The sequence below is a fragment of the Cydia splendana genome, chromosome 6, assembly GCF_910591565.1.
Source record: "Cydia splendana chromosome 6, ilCydSple1.2, whole genome shotgun sequence".
Taxonomy (NCBI): domain Eukaryota; kingdom Metazoa; phylum Arthropoda; class Insecta; order Lepidoptera; family Tortricidae; genus Cydia; species Cydia splendana.
In genome coordinates, this window is record NC_085965.1 from 18759267 (window position 1) to 18787055 (window position 27789).

At 37.0% G+C, this 27789-nt stretch overlaps 1 protein-coding gene and 1 long non-coding RNA gene across 6 annotated transcripts in view; one reads left to right on the forward strand and one right to left on the reverse strand.

The window, feature by feature from the left end:
- Positions 1-18020, forward strand: part of LOC134791635 (voltage-dependent T-type calcium channel subunit alpha-1G-like) — a 51430-nt gene extending 33410 nt beyond the window's left edge. For 4 of the 5 annotated variants that reach the window (XM_063762683.1, XM_063762685.1, XM_063762686.1 and 1 more), the window contains 9 exons: positions 2395-2543; positions 5357-5549; positions 6183-6332; positions 9311-9472; positions 10343-10561; positions 11299-11491; positions 11718-12287; positions 12629-12858; positions 14134-18020. In XM_063762683.1, the coding sequence (XP_063618753.1) occupies positions 2395-2543; positions 5357-5549; positions 6183-6332; positions 9311-9472; positions 10343-10561; positions 11299-11491; positions 11718-12287; positions 12629-12858; positions 14134-14904 (2637 nt within the window). In that variant the 3' untranslated portion in view covers positions 14905-18020. The remainder of the gene's footprint in view (positions 1-2394; positions 2544-5356; positions 5550-6182; positions 6333-9310; positions 9473-10342; positions 10562-11298; positions 11492-11717; positions 12288-12628; positions 12859-14133) is intronic. The other variant, XM_063762688.1, reaches the window with a different exon arrangement.
- The window catches only part of LOC134791796 (uncharacterized), a 28057-nt gene continuing 11175 nt past the window's right edge, over positions 10908-27789 (reverse strand). The window contains exons 2-3 of the long non-coding RNA XR_010144322.1: positions 11293-11466; positions 10908-11056 (exon numbers count right to left, since the gene is read on the reverse strand). This is a non-coding gene — a long non-coding RNA (uncharacterized LOC134791796). The remainder of the gene's footprint in view (positions 11057-11292; positions 11467-27789) is intronic.

Consider the following 27789-nt stretch of genomic DNA (forward strand, 5'->3'; position numbering starts at 1 on the left):
GTTAAGTGTCTCACTGCTGGGCAAAGGCCACCCCTCGCTTTTTTTTTAAACTCAAAAAATATTGTAATTGAACTTATGTGTCTTAAAAAAGTGTTACGCTTGTCGTAGGTATCTCAAAATCTAACATTTGTCGCTTTTACCACCAAGTCGGTGATAGTCTTTGATATATTTGCATTGTAATAGGCCTAAATTGAAGAACAAATAGCTCTTCCTTTGAGCAACTTGCAAGAGATATATGTATAGGTTTTTCACATTATGGTTTTCAAGGAACGTCGTATGGCTCATATTTCTTGAAAGGCAACATTGTAATAATGCACAAAATAAAATCGTTCAATAAATCTCATCAATATTAAACATTTTGAAGACAATGCAATTGGTCGACTAAAGTTAGTTAAAGTAGCCTTTTACAGTTTGGCCTAAGCACACAAACTATTATGAAGTTACACAAAACCCTGTTCAGATTTATTGGATGGGCGATCTTGCCACTTCAAGAAAGGTTGACTTAGCAAGGGCCATTAAATAAAAGGGGTCCAGAAAACCAAAAGGTACTAGGTCGGCCTAGTATTGAAATTTCTATATTTTAGTCACAGCGATCAGTAGTATTATTATTAGAAACGGAGACTATAATTATTATACTATTCCCCTTTCGAATTAACTATTATAAGTATTATCGGCATCCTAGCCTAGTCGGTAGTGACCCCGCCCACAAAGCAAAGGTCCCAGGTTCAAATCCTGGCATTTAATTGTGTGTTCATCACAGATATTTGTTTCTAGGTTATGGATGTTTTCTATATCTCGTCGTCTAATTTCCACAACACAAGCCTTGAGTTGGGGCTAGGTTGATTTGTGTAACATTGTCTCATAATATTTATTTATTTATTATAATCTTAGCTCTCAGCCCGCATTTTATCATTATTTAGGTACACCCCAATATTGTAAAGTAAACTGCAATATACCTCAAAAGGTGCCACTAAATCCGTTGTCTAAAAATCGAAGGCTTAGTGAAAAGCTTTTCTTTCAAAACGAAGCGATGTAAAATCAGCACGTACGTTACGAGTATTTTGGATTTAATTAAAGCACGATGTAGTTAAAATTGAGCGACTCTGTTTTTCAACTTGTTACTCTGGTCACGCGTAAGAGCCGCCATGCGGTTAGTGGGTTTTGTAAGTTGCTTTTACGGTAATTCATCTAGCATAAGGTAGCGAATATTTAGGTACATCTAAACTTATTCACCCCATTTATTTTCGTCAAATGTAAAAATTTTAACTTTGAAAGTCCGTTGAACATTTATACCCATTTTTTTTACTAAGTATTTAACTTACATTGTTAATTGATGTTGAAAATAAATACTTTCTTAACTGTGTAGTAGTGAGGTATTACTTGTTGTTTAATATGATATGAAAAAAATGAAAAATCGTTTATTGGTCACAATCATTGTGTTACAAATTGAGAAAGGGTTGGGACCTCCTAGTAAGTATATCAATACTTGTGACAGGAGACCCCGCTCTTCCAGCAGCAAGTTAAGGGTATACAAACCAATACAATACTCGTTAATTATGTAGATACAGAAAGTAATACTTTAAAATATAAAATTAGACTAAAGTTACTAAAATAACAACAGTTGTTAAGTTAACAATTCAATGTAATGTAATAATCTGGAGTACTTATAGGGGAAATAGGGGAAATAATAATTTTAGTATAAAACATGAAAGTTTTGTTTTAACATTAGGAAAACAATAGGCTATGCTATGTTATGTGTTATGTTAAATTACCTATATTAATAATGTGTATGAGTGTGTGTGGGTGTGGGTATTTGGTGTTTGTTCGTGTGTTTACGCGCGCGCGCGTGTGTGTGTGTGTGTGTGTGTGTGCGTTTGTGTGCGAGACCGTATGTTAATGATAGGTATAAGTATGTTGATTATCTATCTAAATCTAATAAAATTATATGATGAATTAAATTTATATCTATTACCGAGATATGTATGTACATATAATTATTAGTTATGTTATGATAGAAACCTTTTCATATAAGCAACTGAAATTTGTGTATCTCACAAAAATACGTCGACATTCTTCTTCTTCTTCTTCCTCGCGTTATCCCGGCATTTTGCCACGGCTCATGGGAGCCTGGGGTTCGCTTGTCAACTAATCCCATGATTTGACGTAGGCACTAGTTTTTACGAAAGCGACTGCCATCTGACCTTCCAACCCAGAGGGTAAACTAGGCCTTATTGGGATTAGTCCGGATACGTCGACATTCATGCGAAATAAAGCACAATAATTTTATTATAGGATGGTCTCTGTAATATTGTAGGTTAATAGGACTGCTATTAATTGAAATTATTAACTGAGAAGATTTCATTCACAACATTATTAATAAGCTTTCATTGTCAGGTAACGATCAGCAACAACGTCAGCATAATAACGTCGAGGTTCGACCGGCGACGATACCGGTTCAAAGACCTCTTCCGATTCATGGAGCCCACGGGGTGCCTCAAGGAAAAAGAAGACTGGTCTCTGTATATATTCCCTCCAGGCAACAAGTAAGTCGATATCGCTTTCATGTGTAGCTTTGTATGTGATGTGGGGCAGTCAGGGGAAAATTAAACATCTAATGATAAAATAATATGTCTGCCTCTGACGTTAATAAACATTTCTCGTAATATTCTTAACTATTCGATAAAATAAATGAATATCAGCGAATTATATACACAAATCTGTTTAGTTTCAAACCTAGTAAATATTGTGCTAAACCCAGTAAATATAATTTGTACCGAGATAAGTTTTTTGACTTTCAGGTGAAGGTTGAACGAAAATTAAAATGAATTAATTAATTGAGATCATAGATCGACCTAGTTACAAACTAAATAAGAGTTTCAAGCGAAAGGGCTCCAGATTTATTAGGAAAGACCAATTTGTCCAAATCTTTCATAACCTTAAAATTAAAGGTACCTATGCAAATTTTAGAATAGGGACCATCATTGAACTGTGACAAACTCAAGTATAATTTACTTCGATCAGTCGAGCAAGACACTCTCTCTAAAACTTTTTAATTACGTTTTATTCAAAGTACCTCTTGGGCCCATTCTAGCTTGAAAAATTAGACGAATGCTACGAAACACTTCATTAACCTATTTCCCATAAAGTTTTAAGTCAATGTATTGTTTGTCCACATTTTCGTTAGTCATAATTTGGTTTATCTCAGAAACGCGTAACTTTTCAGGATTGCCATAAAACAAACCTAACCTAACCTATCTATAGGATAACCCTACGAAAATCCTGAAAAGTTAACGGTTTCAGAATTATGACTAATGCTAATCTGACAATCATTAATTACATTATGACTTTCAAGAATTATGTCAAACAAAGACCCCATTTGAACCAAACGAAAGAAAATAGAAAATCAGTTGGAATCCCAATAGTAAAATCATTCTATTGGAAAATTAAAGCAAAGATCCACATTGGAATACAGCCAAGATTCACTTAAGTTTAATACAAGTTGCAGAAGCGAGTTCTCATTGTGAGCGGCCTTGTAGGCGGGTCGTTCCTTTGTTTCCGTAATAATAGCGCCGTAAGAGAGACCAATTCTGCAGTTTGCCTACGCCTAGCTAATTAGTTCAGGTACGGTTTCTTAATAATAAATGGCCGAGAAAACAGAAAAGTTACATTTACTTACAGCACGTTAGTTGTATAGACTAATAATCAGTGTCTAGCTTCTGAGTAATGCCGGGCTGCAATTAGGGTAGAAGTACCGTTTGTGGCCACTGCTTCCTACGTGGGCATTTACTGTTTTAATATGCGACAAAAGAAATCGATTTATTATATGTATACGATTCAAAACTCGATTCGTTACGATATAGCAGGGATAGGATACCGGTATTTTTTGTATGGGAACGTAAACGGTATTTTTTAGTTTTTTGTTAATTATTTCATTCCTAATTGGGCAATCTAATAATACGAAGTCATAACCTAAATACACAACTGAGTCCTAAGTTTCGACTTTAAAATAATTCGAAAAAATGAAAAATGAAAAAAATGAAAAATTATTTATTTCCTTATTAAACGTATACAAATTGCCATCAGTGGTTGGGACTTCCTTTTAGGTGAGTGAACCTGTATCAGGATGCCCCGCTCCTCCATAACTAAACAGTCTTGTTGTTAATTATAGGAAATCTTATACATAAGCAAGTAACTTATTTTATTTATAAACTACTTATAACTAATATTTTCAATTTTAAAAATATGGTTATTTCGAAGTTTCTGCTAAAAATCCGGTTGCGATCCCTGCCATATAGAGCTGTAAAAACTAAAATTTGCATTGCATTGCATTGTAATACAATTGTACTCTATACAGAAGTCAAATTTTAATTGGATAAAAACATTACAATATATTCGCCCAACATTTTAATTCAAAATTACTTCTGTCTAACTCCGAAGATTAATTTATTCCAATTGCAAGCTTTACTCGGTAAATTTATGACTTTATTGTAATGTAATGGGCTATTAGAAATCAAGAACGCTTGAAAATTCTTGATATTGCGTTTTGACTCTAGATATTATTACAAAATTTGGTTTACCTATCTATTATATCTTATATTAATGTTACCATCCGTCAACTGACTTAATTTATTTATATACAAAAAATAGTTCTGGTTATTACAATAACTTAGGAACGGCGAAAATTTAAATCAGGTTAATGCCTATAAAAAATATAACTAAGTACCTCTAGTTATTCCTTATTTTATACACATATGTTGATATTTCATTCAATTATTATCATCATCATCAGTATTTAAGAGCTCATCATCAGTATTGTCGGTGGAGTAATCGCCACTCTTCTTATTGCTGCGCCAGCCTTTTAACTCCCTCGTACGACACGACAGAAACTCTATCTTTTATTTGGCTGAGATATGTGAGCCCGGGCCTTCCTCTGCGTCTTTTCCCCTCAATCTTGCCCTCCAGGATGTTTATAGATTCAATTATTATAGACATACAAAAAACGAACACAGATGCACCAAACTGTCTGGCTCAGCGCTCCGTTAAAACGTTCACTTTTTTAGAGGTATGGGAAGTATCATAGAGCACTCTACTGAGTGACGATTATCAGTCCGTCTAATGTGGTTGGTGCAACTGACCCTTAAGCAAAGACTTTTTTAACACCAGCGACCCGCCCCGGCTACGCACAGGTTAAAAAATTATATACCTAAACCTTCCTCAAGAATCACTCTATTGATAGGTGAAAACCGTATGTAAATCCATTCAGTAATTTTTGAGTTTATCGCGAACAAACACTCTGTCAAACACACGGGGGACTTTGTTTTATAAGGTGTAGTGATTTATAAATTCTTGTTCGTAGGATACGGCAGCTGTGCACGTGGATGGTGACCCGCGGGTGGTTCGACAACATCGTGCTGCTCTTCATAGCACTCAACTGCATCACGCTGGCCATGGAGCGGCCGAACATCCCTCCCGACTCCAAGGAACGGGCGTTCCTGGCTAGTGCTAACTATGTGTTTACTGTGGTGTTCGCCGTGGAAATGTTCATCAAGGTGAGAAATTTTGCATCTCTATATGCCTTGTCTTTTCCAACTATAGGCTGACCGAAAGACCGAAAAGGAGATGGCGGAACAACTCGGACGCATTCTACCCCAAATGGTGGGAAAATGCCAATGACAGGGTCGAGTGGAGAAAACGAGGGGAGGCCTTTGCCCAGCAGTGGGACACCAAAGTAGGCTAATAAAAAAAAAGGCTCACTATTTTCAAAGCTACACGTTTTGTTGTTGAATCCTGCCTTTAGTACCTAAGTGGCCATGCTCTGCTTGGGATTGATGAATTGCCCATGGGTGTTAAACAGATCCCGCTTTCATGCGAAGTGAATGTCATTCACTCGTACGCTATTATAACTTATTAAATATGGGTTTTATTGACGTTGAATCAAGAAGAAAAAACGTATGCTTAAGCATACTTAATGTTTCCTGAACGGCAGTCAAAAGTGTCTACACATTTAGACTCCATTTCATCTATTCCAATCTCGCTACGCCAGTCTTGTGTAAATGTTGTGTCACAAGTCACAAGTCATAATTGAGATCTACGCGAGAGACGAACGCGACACGTTATTTGGGATCCGTATGCATTGTCATGTATATTTCAAGTACTAGAAGTTATACATTAGTATTTGACAGGTGGTGGCGTCAGGCATGTTCTACGGGCCGGACGCGTACTTCACGTCCGGCTGGAACATCATGGACGGCTCGCTGGTCATCATCTCCATCATCGATCTGCTCATGTCACTCGTTTCAGAGTCCAGCCCGAGAATCTTCGGCATATTAAGGGTAATTATAATATATGTCAATTAATTTTCAGGCACTTTCTTACTTAGCTACAACTACTCGTATGCATAATATGTATAAGTTATAAAAAGGCAGGCATATTAAGTTCAGACCGGCTAGCATGACTTGCTCTAGAAGTATGGAGTCGCGCGCGAAAACGCAAAGCTGGTCTGATTTAGTTAAATATTATTCAAATGAAAATACATTTTTAAGTAAGAATTATAGGCTCCCAATAATAATAATAAGTAAGGATAATAAGGCGTAGGGATGTGACGACCCCATCGCCCGCTGGTTTTACCAGTGCAATCAGTCAACGCAGGGCAGCTTGTGGCGAGCTGTTGGGGATTAGCGACCTCACGTACCCGAGTGCTCCTGGAGAGGTCTGTTACCCGCAAGGAGGGTGGGTGGGACAGGATTCTCTGCCTCTGGCTTGCCTTAGCCGGCCGGCCAGAGTGGAGTCGTTAGAGCTATAAGCTCCAGGGGTGGAAGTGAAATATGCATAAGACGCGAGTTGGCACAGTGGCTGTTAACAGCCACTGGGTAGAAAGCGGCGCACACCTCTCGACACCCCTGAGCCGCTCACACCGGTGTTGCCCTTGAGCCATCCTAGATGTCGCTTTTTGTGGGGGCCCATCTTGTGAGGGCGAGTCACCGTCTGCCGGATATAAAATTGCATACCGTTTTATTAGGCAGGCGTCCGGTTTTTTACCCCATAGCTCAATTCTTAGTCCATCGCTTTCACCCAATAACCTAGTTCATTTTAGATTCCATCAACTCTCAATAGTCCTTACACCCTGGCGGGTGCTGCCTCTGCGTGCGTCCCATGACACGGGCAAGGGCAGCCTCCGCTCGGTGTACCCCTTACATTTCATTAAAGTGTCAAAAGGGCCTCTACGTGTTGGCTTCGGCTCCGCGCACGCCTCCCAAAGGTCCGGAACACCATTGTTCCGTGATGGGAAAGACATACAAATAAGTAAGAAACTGCTATCGGTATAAAATAATCATATACAAATACCATCCCGGAATCTCGACGAAAGCTCTGCTTTTTAATCGTATTGAACACCAGACTGAGATTAAAAGTAGGTAGTCCTTCCAAAGAGAGATGAGAGCACAGCTATCGGAGAGATTGATCATCAAAATATCGTTCATTAACATAAATTTCCCTTAAATCTAAGAGTACTTACTTAAATAAATTCTTGGTATATTAGACATCCTTTATACACTGAACCTGCAAACTTTGAATCTAAATGCGCTTAATAAAATGTTCTCCATAACGTATTTCTTTGACAAAATAAAACCTATTTGCCAGTAATTTCCAAGAAACCACCACAGCATGTTAAAAACCTTTTAAGCTCGTAATTTATTTAAACGGTGACTTCGAACCCGTTAGCAATCATTTTCACAAATAAATCTCTTCGTGGTTTCTGGAGTTGCGAGTGATTGCGAGCTAGAATTATCGAATTTTTCACTCGACTTCCACCCTGTTAGCTTGTAAGTTTAAGTTGTAGATTTACGGCCTGATTCGAACTTTTAAGATACGTCAAAAATTTTCAAAAGTTACGACATGGATCGGAAGTTAAAATCAAGCCGTCAGAGTAGTCCAATGTCTCAATTTTCTTCACTTCGTTGCCGAAATTGGGAGTCCAATCGAGAGATAGTTCCTAAAATCCTTAATGATAAGCCTTTGTTTGGATCGTACTGAAACTAATAGTCTTTAATCTTCAACTTAAGGCATATTACAATCAATACACCTATATGAATGTCAAAAACTACCACCGGTTATAATTCCAACCCTACACCACAGCTCCGAGAAAATACCGCAGAAAACGCATTAAAAAAAAAAACAAATCTTTAAAATACTAAGTATTCTTCCCGAAAACATATCAATTTTTTTACCAAAGGAAATGAAAACGAAATTAATATTAATAAAATAATGTAAAAGAACCCAAAAAATAGCGAAATAATCGTTTTTTGGTCAGATATTAAGCTCACAATTATATGACAACATCATTCCAAACGTAAGAAGTCAAAACACTCAGTCTCATAATATGCAAATATGATTCCTTTACAGTAATTAACCGAGCTCTAGCTTTATGCAAACATTCTTAGCATTCGTTAAAGTTTAAGTGCAATCCCGAGAAGTTAGTTCTACAGCATTCATAGCAGCTAATCCTTTTTGCTTTGCAAATTTCTTACGAGTGGAATGTGCCGTTTTCTAGAAAGAACAATTTATTATGGTACAAATAAATTTCCATTTACTCTGAAAGTGGGTCATTGTTTACATCTAAGAAGTGACTTGAATGTAATATACCTACACGTATTTTGACTATTATGGCCAGCTGTTTTAATTGCAATCATTTTTTTTACTCAATGTTGGCCCAAAAAAAACAATTTGTAATGCTGTCCAATTCCAACGTACCTACACTGAAGTCAGAATGATATTTGAATCATGATCTTTAGTTATTGCGAGTCAGCCCCGCGCCAATCTAATACCTTTAAACGAGCAATTCTTGTTAATATACCTACCTATATTTCGGGGATCTCGGAAACGGCTCTAACGATTTCGATTAAATTTGCTATATGGGGGTTTTTGGGGGCGATAAAGCGATCTAACTACGTCTTATCTCTGGGAAAACGCGCATTTATGGGTTTTTATATGTTTTCCGAGCAAAGTTCGGTCTCCCAGATATTACATGTATTACGGATAAGTACGAGTGAAATGCACGATAACTGAATGATAACAGATAATTTTCATTCTGATATAGTGTCCACTCGTATTGGCGTGATGGTTTTGAACTGGTTTTGATACGACCTTCAAGATCGCTCACACTGATTGGTGCATGCGAAATGAAGTGAAAGTCGTACGTGAGATGCGCACCAACCGCCAAAACGGTCGTCGAGCTCGTATCAAACTAGTTCAAAACCATAACAAATTATAAATCTGAATCCGGTTCCTCGTCACATTGGTGTCCAATTTCCAGGTATTCAGACTACTAAGATCCCTGCGGCCGCTGCGAGTGATCAACCGAGCGCCCGGCCTCAAGCTTGTCGTGCAAACATTGCTGTCCTCGCTCAGGCCCATCGGAAACATTGTGCTCATCTGCTGCACTTTTTTTATTATTTTCGGCATATTGGGAGTACAGGTAAATATAAAAAAGTATCAAGTCTTGTTACGATAACTTTACTGCTAATTTTTATCAATGTGTCACGTTTTTGTACATTACCTTTTTTTATTTCATAAATCTACAATAGCCTCCTAAGTTCAAGAAGGAATTGTTATGTTCTGGACTTGAAACCTTCAATGAAGGTTCAAAATAAAATTTTGTATTCGTAAGTGTTGCAGTTGCAGTCGACGTCAGAGATATGTTGACACTTTTGCACCTTACTCCTTTGCAATAAGGCGAAAAATGTAAAGATATCTTTGACGTCGACTGTACACAAAGCGTCACTAGGTTAATATGGATGGACTTCAAGTTGTATTAATCCAAACGAACAAATTCCAAGTAGAGTACCCGGTACTCGTATGCACTCCGAATATTTTCAACATTCACGAAAGAACCTAGGTATGCAAACGCTCTATTTGGGACTGGGGCGGATGTGCGCTGCATTTCCCGAATTTATCCGTAGCAAAACCGGATCCCACCGCACAATATCACCTGTATAGGGAGCCTTGAGACCGCTTTAAGTTATTAACAAGCAGAGGACGGTTATAGTGTGGGTTTGACGACAAAATTGCTTCAATTTCAACAAAATTGTAACAAAATTTCAGTTGTTTTAGAATCGATAAGTCAAGCTTGTTACCCTTGTGTTGTGGGTTTGTATTTGTTATCTTCTATTCCCTCTCCTCAAACGTATTTTACACATTCACCGGAGACTTTAGAGTAACGTTTTGAAAAATAACCTCGGTAAATTAAGTCATTTCTTAACAACCAGTTTGAAGACATGTTATTTGGAGAAATGATTACCCATATAGCCAACGGAATAACCTTAACCGTTACCGTTATTTGTTACAGTTGTTCAAAGGGGCATTTTTTTACTGCGAAGGGGCGAACATAAAGAACGTAAAGAACAAATCCGACTGTTTAGCCATCGAAGGCAACGTGTGGGTGAACAGAAAGTACAATTTCGACGACCTCGGCAAGGCTTTGATGTCCCTTTTCGTTCTGAGCTCCCGGGACGGATGGGTCAACATTATGTATACGGGGCTCGATGCCGTCGGTGTGGATCAACAGGTACTTACTTAGATAATTTAGAAGTCGATTTTTGCTATTGTAATGGGGACTGGTTCCTAATTTTTGTACTTAGACGATTTCTAATGGTTTTCAGATTTTGTTGTTTGAAATTCTTGATACTTATTCTAGTTCAAAGTATTCATTTAAAACATAATGTATACTTTGAATAATTTTACGGTTTAGACTCACTTGTTTTTAGTCACTCGCGCGACATGATTCGGAGAGCCTAGGTCTCCTTTCTCAATCTAATGTAGGGTAATATATACTATACTAATAAAGATCGCTTTATATATAACACAGGTATCTAATTAAGTATTACTTAGAAATTATACCATTATACCAAATCTCGGCTTTAATATAACATCATACACTTATTCATAGAAATGCCTCGTAACATTAGCCTAAAGCTCATATCAAGTTTATCCAACTGTTATCGTAGAATTTCTCGTAGAATAAATGTTACCACGGAGTCGGCTCACCTCCACATGGTTTATTCTGAAAGCGAACAAATCGAGCACACTTGTTGAATTTGTACCAGTAACACTGACGACCGTTATTGGAAAAGTTTAGACTGCACATAGTTTTTCTCGAGTTCAAACTAAAAGCGACTCTCGGATTTTTTTACCGGATTGGCCTTTTCAAGAATTTAAATGACATTCCATCGTTTACGAAAACATTTTATTGTAAAACATAATTTAAAAAATGTATAAACATACTAGTTAATCCCTTACCAACAGCCAATAGTGAACTACTCTGAATGGCGTCTCCTGTACTTCATCGCGTTCATACTGCTTGTGGGGTTCTTCGTGCTGAACATGTTCGTGGGAGTGGTGGTGGAGAACTTCCACCGCTGCCGCGAGGAGCAGGAGAAAGAGGAGCGAGTGAGGAGAGCGGCCAAGAGGCAGCTGCAAATGGAAAAGAAGAGGCGAAGTAAGTTTAATTACTATCTATGATAAAGTTGGGGTTTATCTACCTTAGGGCCGGTTGCATCAACCACAGTTAATAAACTGATCAACGTCATGCAGAGATCTATGAAACTTCCGCTTCTGAAAAACGTTTTAACGGTGACAGACGGTTTGGTGCAACCTACCCTAACTCCATAACTGTTTATGAGAGAAGCCTGGTTTTTGAGAGAGTTTTGTTTCTCTTCTTTCAGAAATGCATCAGAGACCTTACTATGCGGATTACAATCAAACAAGACTATTCATCCACAACGTAGTCACCTCAAAATATTTCGACCTGGCCATTGCCGGAGTGATCGGTTTAAACGTAGTGACCATGGCCATAGAGTACTACAGAATGCCTCCAGTACTCCAATACGCCTTGAAAATATTCAACTACTTCTTTACAGCAGTCTTTATTCTAGAAGCAATCATGAAACTAGTAGCTTTAGGGTTCAAGATATACTTAAAAGATAAATGGAATCAGTTGGACGTAATAATTGTTATTTTGTCTATAGTTGGTATAGTATTAGAAGAATTAGAAACAAATATAATACCAATCAACCCTACAATAATGAGAGTGATGAGGGTTTTGAGGATAGCAAGGGTGTTGAAGCTGCTTAAGATGGCGAAAGGAATCCGGGCTTTGTTAGACACGGTGATGCAGGCGTTGCCGCAAGTAGGGAACTTAGGGCTGTTATTTTTCTTATTGTTCTTTATTTTTGCTGCTTTAGGCGTTGAGTTGTTTGGACGGCTGGAGTGTTCTGATGAGATTCCTTGTCAAGGTAAATAGTGATTACTTAATTTTTTCATTTGCCTATAATATCCTAGTTAAAAACAATTTTTTCTTTCTTAAACGTATCTGTCTCTGTATACTCAACCAATCCTTTTAATACATAGATGACGAGATCGCCCAATTAGTAATTACAAAGAATAAGAACCAATCAATAATTATTGGAACAAGTACTGGTCTAAAATTTTGAAATATTCAAACCAATTTTACGTTTTTTTAATATCTTTTCGGCATTTCCCTTGCTGACTTTGATTATTCAACTTTATAATGCTTTTTTTAATACCGCTCAAAAGCCAACGAGCCCAGAAAGGTTAATCTCACTCAACTTCCCAGGTCTTGGTGAGCACGCCCACTTTGCCAACTTCGGCATGGCGTTCCTCACACTCTTCAGGGTTGCCACCGGCGACAACTGGAACGGCATCATGAAGGACACGCTACGCGAAGACTGCGACAGCAGCGTGGACTGCGTGCGCAACTGCTGCGTCTCCACCATTATTGCGCCCATCTTCTTTGTGGTGTTCGTTCTAATGGCCCAGTTCGTGCTGGTCAACGTTGTGGTCGCTGTAAGTACCATTACCAACCGTGGCATGTCGCTCTCCTGGGTTGCCAACTTGCCACCGGCGATAACTAAAAGTAATTCATAAAACCCTATCTATATTACCAACCAAGGTATGTCAACGATCCAAGCCAATCCAATCAGCAGCGTGGACTGTGTGCGCAATTGCTGCGTCTCCACCATTATTGCGCCCATCTTTTTTATGGTGTTCGTTCTAATAGCTCCAGTCCATGTTGGTTAACGTTGTGCTCACTAAGTATTATATATCACCAACCAAGCTAGGTCAATATATATAGCGCCCATCTTCTTTATGGTGTTCGTGCTCGTGGCGTAGTCCGGGTTGGCCTACGTTGTGGTCGCTGTAAGTATTATATATCACCAACCAAGCTATGTCAATGATCCAAGCTAATCCTGCGTCTCTACCATCATAGCGCCCATCTTCTTTGTGGTGTTTGTTTTCAACAACGAACATTTTCTCAGGACCGATCTCGCCTCACTGGGACACACATACCTACTGCACATGCTTCGCTCTTGAGCATATTTACATAAAGCGCTCCATTTAGCGCTCGAAGGCGCTCGTCTTAATAGTAAAACTAGTATTTTAAGTATCTAAATTGTACGTAAATTAGCCAGACAATAACTTTATTTCAGCCATAACGCCCATAACACAATTTAAATTTCGAATAACTGAGTTGACTCGTGTTAATAACAAGCAATTGTAAACTACATAGTTCCAGCCTTCATGCAAATTTTTGCTCCGTGCGAGTTGTGACCACTCCGACCCTTTGCTTGACATAACAGAACTTTGCCACATGAAAAGGACCCACTGTTCAAATTACTTTAACTGTAGATATACCTATTTCAATTCGGAATATTAATGAGCACGTGTCGACCCCGCGTTACCGGCAACTTTTCCCAGATAACATGGATGCGATTCGAAACTTTACACAACTTCTGTACCCGTATCTAATTATACTGTCATCGCCATAACCCGCTGCTTTTATTATAATAGACTTAATTAATGGCGGTTCGAACTGTCGAGAAAGTCTATTCAATTACGTCGACAGAAATTATTGACAACATTTTCCCAATTCGGGCACGTGTTTCCGGAAGGAAAAGACATTTATACCTACCTAATAACAAAAAAATTAAGACATTTTTATTATTACCAGTAAAATATGTGAACTATTTTTCGAAATTGTAATCTCTTTGAAGGCATTCACTTAAAATTATACGTACATATCTATCGAATATCTTGCTTAAGAATATTTCTTTATTGTAGGTCCTAATGAAACATTTAGAAGAATCCCACAAACAAATGGAAGACGAAAATGACATGGACGTAGAGCTAGAGCGCGAGTTGGAGCGCGAGATCGACGACGAGGAGGACCGCGCGCTGTGCCGCGCACTTGAGCAGGTGGCGGCGCCGCGTCCGCTCACCAAGGTACCCTCCCTCCCGGCCAACTTCACCTACAGCGAGCCGAAGCACCCACCGACACCGTCCCCCGCACGCCTCGCCCGTCGCCGGCGCACGCTTCACTCGCACCACGCTTTGCTCCCGACGTCGCTACCGCCGAGACGAGCTTCCCTCTCACCTCATGCGTTTGGACGTCGCCGACAGGATTCCACCACCGAACCGCCCGCGGCTCTCTACGAAGAGGACGCGCGGTTCATCGACGCAGACGATGCGGACGAGCTCGACCCTGGCAGCCCACCGCGACGCGACTCCTTTGCGCAAAATCGTAGGCAACGCGTGGACAAGCGCAACTCCTTGCGCGGCGAGGAGGCGAGGCTTCTTCGGCCCGTTCTGCTCGCTGTGCCTACAGCTCGACAGAATGTTAGGACTAGCGGTCCTAAGAGGAGAACCTCCGAATCCGGTAGTGTAAGTGACACGAGTCAGGGCTCGGCGCGACCTCAGCTCGCGCCCGAGAGCGTCGAACAACCTATCAGCGAAGAAGAGAAGATCAGGATAGTAATAGCGGAGCGACGGAAAATGGACGCGGCCCGGCCGGAGCCCGAGGAGGGTGTCGAGCTTGCGGAGCGCGGCTCCTAGTCCCGGCGGGGCCGGCCGCACCAACACCACGAGGTCTACATCTAGGCGCCCAGCGCTTGGGTGAACCTCCCTCCCACCTTCCTCCCTCTCTCCGTCTTCTTCTGTCGAACGGTTTGGAACTGTTGATGTTTGAACTCGGTTGCACGACAGTGATACATAGACACAGATTTTAAAAACATGCTTATAGTTTCGACTTTAGTGCGGTGTTACGTTTTCGGTACGACCGATTGAGTGATAACGTGTATGACATTTGGTGTGATCATTTCCCGTCTTTGATCTTCGTATTCTTAACTCCAATTCTTACTTTTCCTATGCGGCCGGTTCAACAACTAGCAAAGAGACTTCAATAAATTTAAGCTAAGGTGTAATAGAAATATGTAGATAGGAGTTAGGTCTAGTCAATTTGTTGTGGTGAGATTTTTTCTACGAGATCTATGGGTACTTCAAATGTTAATTAAGTAATTTCAAATAACGGTGCTTGCTGTTGAATTGTATTAGTTATTCGTAAAAGTTCTCCTAAAAGTGTTTCCAAAGAACCTCAACGAAGAGTATGATTTATAGTTAATTTTTGTTAATGTGCGTAGCAAATTTATTTTATTTATTACATGTAAAAATATAATATTAAATGTTGTTAAAATGTAAATTTTATGACTTAAGAATGGGTTTCGAATCATTGAATATTAGAATAATGTAATCCAACGACTTGAATGAAAAACGCCTGTGGATATATATTATTTAAATGTTTTTAGTTGGTACTTCAAAAAAATCTTCTAGTCAACGACTGTCTCTCATACTAGTAAATTGTTATAGCTAGAGTTTGATATAGTAAAGATCTAAAACAGAACCAATAGTTGGCGAATTGATTATAGCTCTCTCTAAGAATGAAAAAGTATTTTCTGAATATAAAATGAATCCTATTTTCTTACAGTCGTGTACGTAACTTAGACGTGTAACTGGCAATACGCACATACAGTTAGCGTAGAGTAAATAAAACGTAGTGAACTTAAGGTGAACAGAGATTATTGTAAAATAGTAGCCGATATGTTCTACACAAAATTATCGTTGGAATGTTAAGTCCTATAATTATCTGTGCCAAAAGTAATTACTTTTACTAAACATGGCGTACTGAATATAAATGAATTGCTACTGTTTAATCAGTCATTCTTACAAAATGAGGTTGCGGCTTCGTCCCTTTACATACATTTTAGATGAGGTCTCGGTAATTCTACCGCTGACATGTTTTCTCCGAATGTCTGAATTAATTTAAATTCAATTTATCTAAGCACCAGAGAGATCTACCTAATTACTTGAATTTGTTTATTCTTTTAAAGCAAAGCAAAAAGAATGCCAAAATATCTTAAGTAGGTAACTTTAGTTAGTCTTGTTAGGAATAATTTTCAGTACCATTTCAGTGAGACTCTAACTCGGATACGGAGAAGATTTTTAAAAGGCATTTAATGTCATCTTGGGTATAAAGTTCAAATACTTGTATGAGTGCTGAGTTGTTGTAGGTATCATTGTATAAATACTTTCACTCTGCAGTCTGTCGTTCTGATAGATGAAATTTAACACGAAATTAAAAAATAATAAAAAACACATTTAAGAAATATATATTTAATTTTAATTGTCTGCACAAAAACAATCTGATGCACGACATCGGTACAGAATCACACAAAGACTTTGTTTCTTTCTTTCATTGAATCTACCCTAGTGTCCTTAAATCCGTTTAAAAATCGCAAGAGTCGGTCCCTGACCTCGAACGAATTAAGAGCGTAGTTAGGGAGGTGAGCAATAAATTTTATACTTCAACTGTGCCTTTCCTATTTCTAATGTACTAGCTTGTGAAGTCGATTGTTGGGTCTCTGAACTTATATGTATACTGTAGGATTTGGGGACTATAAGCTATTTATTGTAATATAATGTTAAATTCTTCAAATATATAATATATTTCCAGAGAGATAGCTTCTAGCAGTTTTAGTATTTTGTTATTCTGAAGTATTTCTTTGTAGTTTTTCAAGCATAAATCTCAAGTATTCAAAAGTCTACAGATAATTGGATCAATTCCCAAGGATTACTGACTCTTTACTTAAGTACGACGTAATAAAAGTTATTATTTTGCTTTTGTATTGTTCTAATGACATTGAGAATCCACTTCGCTAAGCTTTGGAATTGAAAACGAAAAGGGTTAATCACTTAGATTGCTTTAGATTTGTCAAATTCGAGATTTCAATTTAGAAAACAATCAACATTTTATTGCGAACATTCACAAATTGTTAAAAGTAGCTTCGGATCAATAAAATATCTAAGTGTTAGAAAAGTTCATAAATATTATATCAGATTAATTAATGAAACAGAATGTACCTATGGCATCATTGTTAAAAGTTTAAATGGTGAAGCTACGCGCTCTTGTGGGTACTCCTTTCCTTACTGTTATTTGTATTGATTGTTACTTTTAACGTAATATTACAAGCTGTACTCGTAGTAAAATCATGCAACAGCGAATGCCAGCGTCTGTCGTACGTCGTACGTGACATTTCGCTCTCTGCGCAAGTTTGCTTTACCACTCAAACCATTTTTGCTCGCATTTATACAAAATACATTGAGTTTACAAAATCCTCTGCACATTGAAAACAGCTAGTTTGTATTCAAGGAAAGACAAGCCAACGTCCACATTAAATATTTCACTTGTTGCTCGCGTACTGCGACTGTGCCGCTGCATTTTTAATGTATTTTTGATTTATACCTTTTTCTCTTTACGCTTTTACTTTAGACAAAACGTCTTCCATGTCTACTTATACAAATGGGTTGAAATTCTATCCATCGGAGTTTTCCACAAAGTAATCTCCTAAAATTAATGGTAAATTGTTAAGCGATTCTGAATTACTTATTCCGGCGTCACGTGGTTGAATTGATTGAAGGGAATTTAGTAAAATTAAGAATAGCATTTCGTGATAAAAAGTAAAATTCGTGATAAAGATTAGGTATTGTTTTTCGGTACTGACTGTATGATATTTTTAAGAGGTATGAACAATGTTCATTAGAGTACACCTGTTACAATTAGCTGGTGATCTGTCAAGTTACGAAAATGTTAGGTTGAAAAATAAATCTAAAGACAACATGTGCGTTTTATTTCTACGTGATCTGTTCCAGGAGTCTCGAAAGCTGAGCAGATTATTTATTAATACTTGAGAAAACTATCCGATCGGAAATATAAATCAGAGAGCAACACGTGCAACTGACCGAGTAAGTTATTGGATTTATTGTGATATCTAATTTAATATTTTTTATTTTCAAGATTTTATTATAATATAGTCGTAAAAAATCAAACGAAGGGGCATACCTATGGTTAAGAAACATCTAATTTCATAAAAAAAATATTTTCCATGATGTCAATATCCAGAGAGGAAAATGGTTTGTATGAAGAAGCAGTCGTCCCCTTTCCTCTTAAGTAAAGTCGAAGAATCAACAAAGCATTTAGTAAAAGTCCTATTGCATCGCTACTGAATCGATGCAAATACGCGACTGACAGCGAATAAAGGATGGATGGAAGGATGTATTAAGTATATAAAGCGCTATAATAGTGACGGTATATCATCGCCCACACTGTTAGCTGTACATCGGTGGACCTTATTACAAAAGGCATAGTTAGGAGCGTTGCTGTATGTACATGCTGGAACACGACAGAATAACTGCGAAATAGCCATCATTATTTGTGCGAAGTCAGATTCGTGATTTCAAAAATTCCTACCAAACTTTCACGTCAAAAAAGGCCGCTGTTTTCGCTCCGTCATTGAATTTCGGATCACAAAGGGCAGAGCAACAGGCGTGCGCAATTGAGTTTAGCAACAATCTTTGCGAGCGTCCTATCTTGTTAGCGGGCGCTTACAATCTAATTTGCATAATTCCTTGAAACGAATTTTAATAGGTTCTTTATCGTGTTGAACAACGTAAAGCTGTTCGCGAAAAGGTGATGATGCTGTTTATTGTCCCGTAATGCGAGGGTGTGCTTATGTACTGTCTGAATCAGCAAGATTGTTCGGAATTTTTTGCAACTGCTCTTTTTTGTTTGCTAATATTAACTTTATAAAACATCCAAGAAAACAAGATGTTACGCTTGTTTTACATGTATTTATTCAGGTAGGTTCTAAGGTATAGACTTAGTTAAAATAATACAAATTTATATGATCAACGTATTGGTATTTTTAAAAGTCGAAATCACACTTTATGTGCTGTACAAATTGTGAATTCTAATATGAACTTGATCATCAAAATTGATCACCACGCGTGTTGATAACATTATCCTGTACAAACATTAAAGTTATACTTACCCAAAATTACTTGAATCACAATAAAACAAAAAAGCTGCGACATAACAATAAAAAAAACGACCATTTAAGTGGTTCCACTCTAATTGATTAACATTGTTGATGAACGTCATAAAATAATATTTTAATGGAAACAATAACTCCAAGTTAACCCGGCCTGAAGTGAAGTGGCACACTGACCTAATTGTAACTTTAAAATATGTGACGTCCCACGGTCAAAGGTACCTTATGGCGGGTATGAAGTTATGCATACCCCAGTAATCTACAATAAATAAGCTATCGATAACACAAAAGATCAACCTTCTAGGTTGCGTAGTTACAGAGATATGATTTTTTGAAAATAATGTTGTGAAATTAGCAACTTTACGATAGAGAAGTTTTAAGTTTAGCCGCCTAAAAAACTATGTTCCTGAAGTAAGTTACATAGTTGACTACAAATAATAATACCTTATATATGTGAGATTAAAAAAATATTGCGACTTGTTCTGTAATGCAAATAGAAACTTTTGATATCGACTGATTTATGTGTATACTAGCCAATCTCTTGAAAATAAAGTTTTATTTCATTTTCACGATTGATTGCAATGAGCTCTCAAGATTTAAATTCTATCTATTAGAAAACGACACTGACAGACAGTTTAAGCAAAAAACAATACCGATTTAGAGGTGAAAATGTATTTTCTGACTTTTTCATATAAAATCACAAAATTGAATATTTTTACTTTTAATGTGACACACAATCAATTTTTCTGAGCACATATGAAAGAAATTCTGTCATTCAAATGAAATAAATCCTAAAACCCCAACTAAATACTATATTTAACCCCTTATGCCACTTTAAACTTACATAACAATAACAGTATTTGCTCCATACATTTACGAAAAGGTACCTTATGGAAATAAATCTAATAATACATCACTACAAAATATCAATCATATTACAGTTTATCTTTTATGAATAGAAAATATTAATTTACATTAAACTGCCCCAAATTTAATTAGTTCTTCGTCATAATAATCTTAAAAAAGACCAATAATTTGTATGTAATGAAAAGGTACCTTGTGATTAAGTTACATGATGAGGCATGATGATGATGGAACAGTTAGGATAAACTAATAATATTTTGGGGTTAAGATGGTATAAATCGTCTATTTCTTATAAATAATATATTTCGGTTGCTATTGAAGATAAGCGGCATTGAGGTTCAATGACCTCAGATATTCCATAAGGTAATGCGTCGGGTATTGGCATTTTTCAGCAAACCAATGGCTGATTTACTGCATGCGACCAAACCAAATGAAGATTATTCTAGTTAAGAAAGACTTGACGAGAGTAACTTTGGTATAATAGCAGGCTACTTGGATTTGTGATGTCGGTCTATGTACGGTTATAATATTTGCGAGGCGCCCCAACCAGAACTGAAATTATCAAATTAGTTTGGCAGAATGCTAATACAGTTCTCTACCAAACTTCTTTTCCCGTATTGACTAGTTTTTTTGGGAATTTTAAAAATTTTTTCCATAAGGTACCTTTTCTACTAAACTCTGAGACGACATTACTAGGCTTATAACTAACTTATAACAAAAATAAAAACAGGTAAACAAACGTTACGTATTAAGGTTTCAGATCACACAATAAAAAAAAATTGAGCATTTTTTCACCTCTTTACAAAACATTTCATATCTCCGAAACTAGAAACCCTCATAAGGTACCTTTTCCCGTGGAACGTCACATATTATTTTCTTTACATGGACATAATGTCGAATTGAACACGCAAATAAAAGGTTCTTCCGATCCGACACAAAATACACTAGAATAGAATAGAATCCTTTATTGCGAACCATGGTACATAATAAAGTTGTTACAATAAAAAGTTTTAGAACACATGGCACCCTGGTAGGGCATTGCAAATTAATCTTATGTCTAGTTATTTATGGAACATTTTTTTTTAACTAAATAGTGTTACTTAACTGTAACAATACATAATACTGTTACATAAGATAAATAAAAATCCTAAATAATAACCACTTTATCCTAGCTTATTTTTTGTATTAAGTAAGTCCTATGTTAACTTATATTTACAAAAGGGGTTAATAATATTGTTAAGAATTAATAATTATTAGTAGTACTTATACTTATGAAAATGTATCCTCCATAAACTCTTGGACCGAATAGTATGCCTTCGATATTAAAAATAGTTTTAGTTTTGACACGAATGGGTTAAGGTTTTTTATATTGTTTGGCAGCTTATTATAAATCTGGATTGCTCTGAAATAAGGGCCTTTTTTGTAAATATCCAAAATTGGTTCCGGGGGGATGAGGTTATTGTTACGACGTGCACTTTTACAAAACTCAAATAACTGTGTGTTCTTCATGACAAAAGTAGAAATTTCTAAGATGTAGAGAGAGGGGAGAGTTAAAATTTGGAGATTAGTGAAATGTTTCTTACAACTGTCTGTTTGTTGTATATTGGTTAGTATGCGGACACATTTTTTTTGGGCTACAAGGAGATCGTGGGCGTCACTGCTATGGCCCCATAGAATAATACCATAACGTAACCAGGCTTGGGCGTACGAGTGGTAAGCGGACAAAGCGCACTCTGTATGTGTGTTTGACTTCAGAATGCCCGGAGCAAAAATAAAACTTGATAGTTTAGATTGAACTTTAGCAATGTGTTTTTTCCAGTAGATATGATTGTCTATAGTTATTCCTAATAAAGTGCATTCAGTATCTTCATTTATATTTAAATCCTGCAACAGCGGTGTTAGATCGGTAGGTTTTTTCTGATAGGGCCTAAATTGCATAAGTTTTGTTTTGGTTGTATTTACTACTAGGTTGTGATCCTGTAGCCAGTCAGAGATATTGGTGAATGTTTCTTTTATATAAGAGTAATCGTCAGAGTTGTTGTCATGTTTAAACAGGAGAGTGATATCGTCAGCAAATATGATACATTTATGGTTGGTTATTTTAGGAAGATCGTTTATATTTATTAGGAACAGCAGACATCCTAATATGCTGCCTTGGGGGATAGAGCTGTTGATGGTGTGCCATTTAGATTGTAGTTTCATTAATTGGTTGGAGTCTTTATGGTAATGATCCATTTATACATACTGTCGTCTATTGTTGAGGTATGATTTTAGCCAGTTATAAGCATTGCCACGGATCCCGATTTCATACAGTTTGTTGAGCAGTATTGGGTGTGAAACCCTGTCGTAGGCTTTAGACATGTCCAAAAAAAGACCAATTGCATAGCTTTTAGTTTTAAGATGTTCTAGTACTCCTTGAATAAATGTATAAACAGCTAAGGTGGTTGATCGATTTTGGCGGAAAGCGAATTGGTTTTCTTGTTACAAGTTAAACTTTTCTAGGAAGTTATAAATTCGGTCGGCCATGCATCTTTCGAATATTTTTGAGATTGTGAGTAGGAGAGCAATAGGTCTGTAGTCGGCAAGGTTACTTTGTTTTCCGCCTTTTTTTAAAATTGGTTTGATAGCTGCTATTTTCAATTTGTCTGGAAAACTACATTCGTGGAAGGACTGGTTAATTAATAAAGTAAGCGGTGGGGTTAGTTCATCATTGCATGCCTTTATTAGAATTGGAGGTATCTCGTCGAAGCCGCAAGTGTATTTATTTGGGAGATTCTCTATAACTTTTTTCACTTCCTGTTCAGTCACGGGCTGAAGGAACATTGATTTAACAGAGGGGGAAGGGCAAGTGCGGCCGCGGGGCGTATTGGTGCCGGTGCTTTGGCCTACAGAGGTAAAGTAATCATTGAAAGTGTTAGCAATGATCTGGGGATTTTCTATTACAGTATTTTGGATTTTTAGCTCAATATTTTTCTGTTGTTTACGCTTATCTTTTCCGGTTATCTTTTTTATTACTTGCCACATAGTTTTAGTTTTATTATTTGATTTTTTCATGTCTTGTATCTTGTATGTAACTAAGTTTTTTCGATTTCTTTATGCATTTTTGTAGAATTTTTGAATATGACTTATGTTCCTTAAAAACATCATTATCATTTTTATTGACTACAATTCTCAATAATCTCTTGTGGAGGCACGACCTTTTAATGCCCTTTGTTAGCCAAGGTTTATTCTTTCTATTATTGATCTTAATATTTTTTTGGGGAATAATCTTGTTTAGGAGTGTGAGTAAATGATAATGAAAAATATTGTAATTAGTGTTAATGCAATTGTGTCCAGATAAAATATTGTTCCATTTAATGTCATTTAGAGCTACTTTAAATGTACTTTATGTACGTAAGTATTATTAAAATTTCTTTTGAGGCTATACGTGTTATTTGACAAAGTTACGTTCAGTTTAAAGTTGTAAATTAAAGACTTATGGTCGGAGAGTCCCTCGTCTCTTACATTAATTTCAAAGTTTCTATAATTGGAGAATATAAGATCAATACAGGTTGTTGAATTTTTTGTTTCTCTGGTTGGTACATCTACGATTTGATGGAGATTGAGTTCTAGCATTGTATTAATTAATCTTTGATAGTACATCGAGTTCTGAAATATGTTAAGATTGAAGTCGCCTGCTATAATAACATGCTTGTGGCTTTTTACTTTTAATTTGCAGTTGATCTAAAACTTCGAAAAAGGATTCTATACAACGGTCAGGTCTGTAAATAGTTACTAATAAAATTTCTGGCTTAATTTCTACAGCACAACACTCAATAACACACTCTATTGAAAGTTCTGTGATATCGGGTCTCTCCTTGTATTCGATACCATCTCTTAGTAGAATCGAGGTGCCTCCGCCTCTGTGGTCAGTCCGACAGAAGCTAGCAGCAAGGTGATATCCAGGTATGTTAATGATGTCCTTATGGTCCTTTTTAATCCATGTTTCTGTAAGGCAGTTACTGTTTTTCGCTCAAGAAACTTTCTAATATATGTGTTTTGTTTTTTAAACTTTGTACGTTTTGTATAAATATTCCAAAGTCAGTTCCGAAAGGAATGATTCCTACGATTGTTAGTTTGGTTTCCTGCAGTTATTTCAGTTTCCTGTGTACGCGGAGTGGGAGTCTTAGGTGTACTTAGTGTGTCTTGTTCTTGATGCGTAACCTCTTGTTGTTTGTAATAATCATACACTTTACCGTTTATTATTACTTGGTTATTTGTGATTACCGCATGATGTCCTTCACGTCTTGCTTCGTGTAGTATCTTTATTAAATTTCTTCTTGTGTTCAGAGATTTTTCGTCTAAATACTCTGTGTCTAAATACTTCACTATCATGAAGACATAAAAAGATTTGAGCAACGCAGCACTCATCTCGAAAATCCTTTGTGTCTATTAATGCCAAACAGACTATCTTGCCAATTTCAACCTTATTTTGGATGGCATAAAGTTGCAAAAATAAACAAGATTACAACAACACACAATTACGAAACAATTTTACGATCCTTGTGGATATTGCGTGTCGTGCTAGTTTCGATGTTACTTTTAACGGCAGGAGTATTTATTGTTCGACCTTTATTGTTTTGTTGACGTATGCCAGATAATTAAAAAGATTTCATTGTAAAACTATTGACCGGGTCCCCGGCTTCGCACGAGTTACCAAATTATACACCCAAACCTTCCTCAAGTATCACTCTATTGATATAGATAAAAACCGCGAACATACAGACGGACAGACGCAGCGGGAGACTTATTTTATAAAGTGTATAGAATACGAGTACCTATTGTGGATGAAATATTGAATCTTCTTCAAAAATGAACCTACTTAAGAATATTATTGCAACACAATTATTACAGCATGCGCTCATTAGCAATAAAATTATTTAAAGAAACCACTTGTCAAATGAGCTCTTAAATTACGCCATAGCCCTTACTTCTAAAGATCTTCTTGCTATGCAAAGACTATCATGCCAATTTTGTCCTAAAACAACACAGTTCAGCCCCTACGTTTGACAGCTCGCAGATTTCTGGATCTTTGCTTGAGTTGGTTCCCTCGACTTGGGACACGGGAATGCTTTTAGGGTCGATGTAACTAAGTTTCTTTCTCCGTATGCTGCAATCTAAGTTTTACGAGACTGTAATTATTTTTTTGACATTCGGCAATTCATAAAAATGTGAAAGTTAGTGGTAATGCTGACGAACATAGATGTTTGTTTTTGATTATATTAGTTAGTAAAATATGGCTTTATTTGTTAATTTATGTTTTTTTCTTCTGTAGCTAAATAGGTCAATTCAATTTCAGATAAATGTAAGGCCATTTTATTTAGTTGAACACTACTTCTTTTTCAAATTTGGTAATGTTTATGTTATTTCTACCCAGAATCATTTATCTATTAGAATCCCCAAATACGAGAAAAAGTGTCCCAAAATTTCCATACATATTTCGAACCATCCATTTCGATACAAATTCTTTGAAAAGTAATCGTATCGGAATGGAAATAAAAATTTTGGTACACTTTTTTTCTCCTATTAGCATCGAAATAGGTCGTGATTCTGAATAAAATAACATAAAAATCTCCAAAGTAGTTATATACAATTATAAAATGGCCCACAAATGCGTAATTTAACTAAATTAAAAATTCATAAAGGAAGCAGAATTCCGTGTTATCTCAAAAGACTTAATTTAGCATCTCAACCGAGAATAGTTTTCCGCCAGAGACTCATGGAACCGGATTATATTTTCCCATTATCCTATAGCCTTCTTCCCATTAAGCTGCGCGTGGGAACGACCTAAACTACTTCCTTTTCTTAATGAATACCAAACAAACTCATTTAATTTTTTACAAACGCAATGCTCGGTGTTCTAGTTTAGCGAGTGCGCCTTTATACTTGTATAAATACCGCAGTCTAATCAACTTCATGGCCTGAATAAAATATATTATAATTATTTAACTCGGGAGCAACAAAGCCTTGAAAAAAGCTTTGCAACATGCAAATTTTAATATTTTCCTACCTACATTACTAGACCAAAGAGATTACACGCCAGAAAACCTTACAAAAAAGCTCCAGTATTTCACACTGGTACAAGATAAACGTGTTAGGCCCACTTGCACCATTCCACTAACCCGGGGTTAACCGGTTAAACCAGCAGTTACCATGGTTACCAGTGCAATTTGACACTGGTTTATTGGTTTAATCGCTTAACCCCGGGTTAGTGGGATGGTACAAGTAGCCCTTAGTGTGTGGGCGATCTCAATAAATTGTAAAGGTTTTTAGGGAGTCGATGGAAGAATTCAATCAGGTATCACTTAATCCAATCGTCATTATCATTCATTATCGAGCAACCGTCCGACAGGTAACCCAATTTAAAACCTTTGTATCTTCGTAAATTAAAGAATACGTTTCACATTTTCAAATGTATAGGAAGGTATTATTCACACTTATACATTTTTCATTATCTAAGTTAGGGTATTTTATGTAATAAAACGGTAGGTATATACTTATATGGGCAATTTCATCGTCGGCAACATCAAAGGTCTGCCAGGCTTCTTGGTAGAGTTGGGTTGGAAAGAATATTGCCGACAACCCATCACGCAAAATAAGCGCAATAATATGACGTCGAATTGCGAAATAAAGCCCGCGAGAACCTATAACCTCCCTATAACCTATAACCTATGGGCATTTCATCTTAAAGTGTACCATCAGTTTTATGACGATTGCTAACCGGCCGTTTATGGTACATAGTTAAGTAAAAACGCCCATTTTAAATGTAGGTAGGTATTATATACCAACCTCAGATCTCATCTCGTTAGTGGTTCAAATATATGCAGGATTATTAAGCGCAAAATAGCCACTTAATTTATTATTTTAATATAAAAATGGCCCGTAGTACTCGGACAATCGCCCGCAACTCAAATGGATTACCTGCACACAGCGGTATTATGCTTATGTACAAAGCATCTAGGCGAGTCGAACAACTAAGCGAAAATGTATGCTCTGATAACGCATAGTTTTAAGACCAACGTAATGGTAAGCATACTAAATATCTCTACATACATAGTACCTAAGTAGCAGTGTAAAATTTAACCTGTACAAACAGCAAGACCCCTAACTGTACATCAGTGGACCTTATTACAAAAGGCATAAGGTAAAGCATAAGTAAGCATAGGTAAGGTAAGGTAAGGTAAGGCATAAGGTCTGTGTGGGCAATGATGCCTACTAGATGCAGCACATTATTATATGTGGACCTATAAGCACATTATTATATGTTTAAGTATAAGTGGTAGTCTGTTGGCAGTGGTATTCTGTGGGGGTACATCGCCAGTTAGACTGCTGCAAATTCAAGTGAAGAGGTGGTTCTCCGCGATGCCTCACAGTCGTAATATATAAAGTCGTTGCGGATATCAAGGTCACTGCAGTTCTAGCTGGTTTGAACGTTCAACTCACTGGCTCTCGGTAACAATAGTAACAAATGGCCAGCCACGAGTAATATGATGAGTTTGTCACAATGCACAAAAGCGCATTGTCCATCAGTCCGACGCGCGAGGCAGAGGTTTTGTGTTTACGCTCTTTTGATGTACACTGGCGTTCAAAAGTACATGGACATGTTTCAACCGTCATATTAAGGCATTACGTTCGACATCTATCCATGCACTTC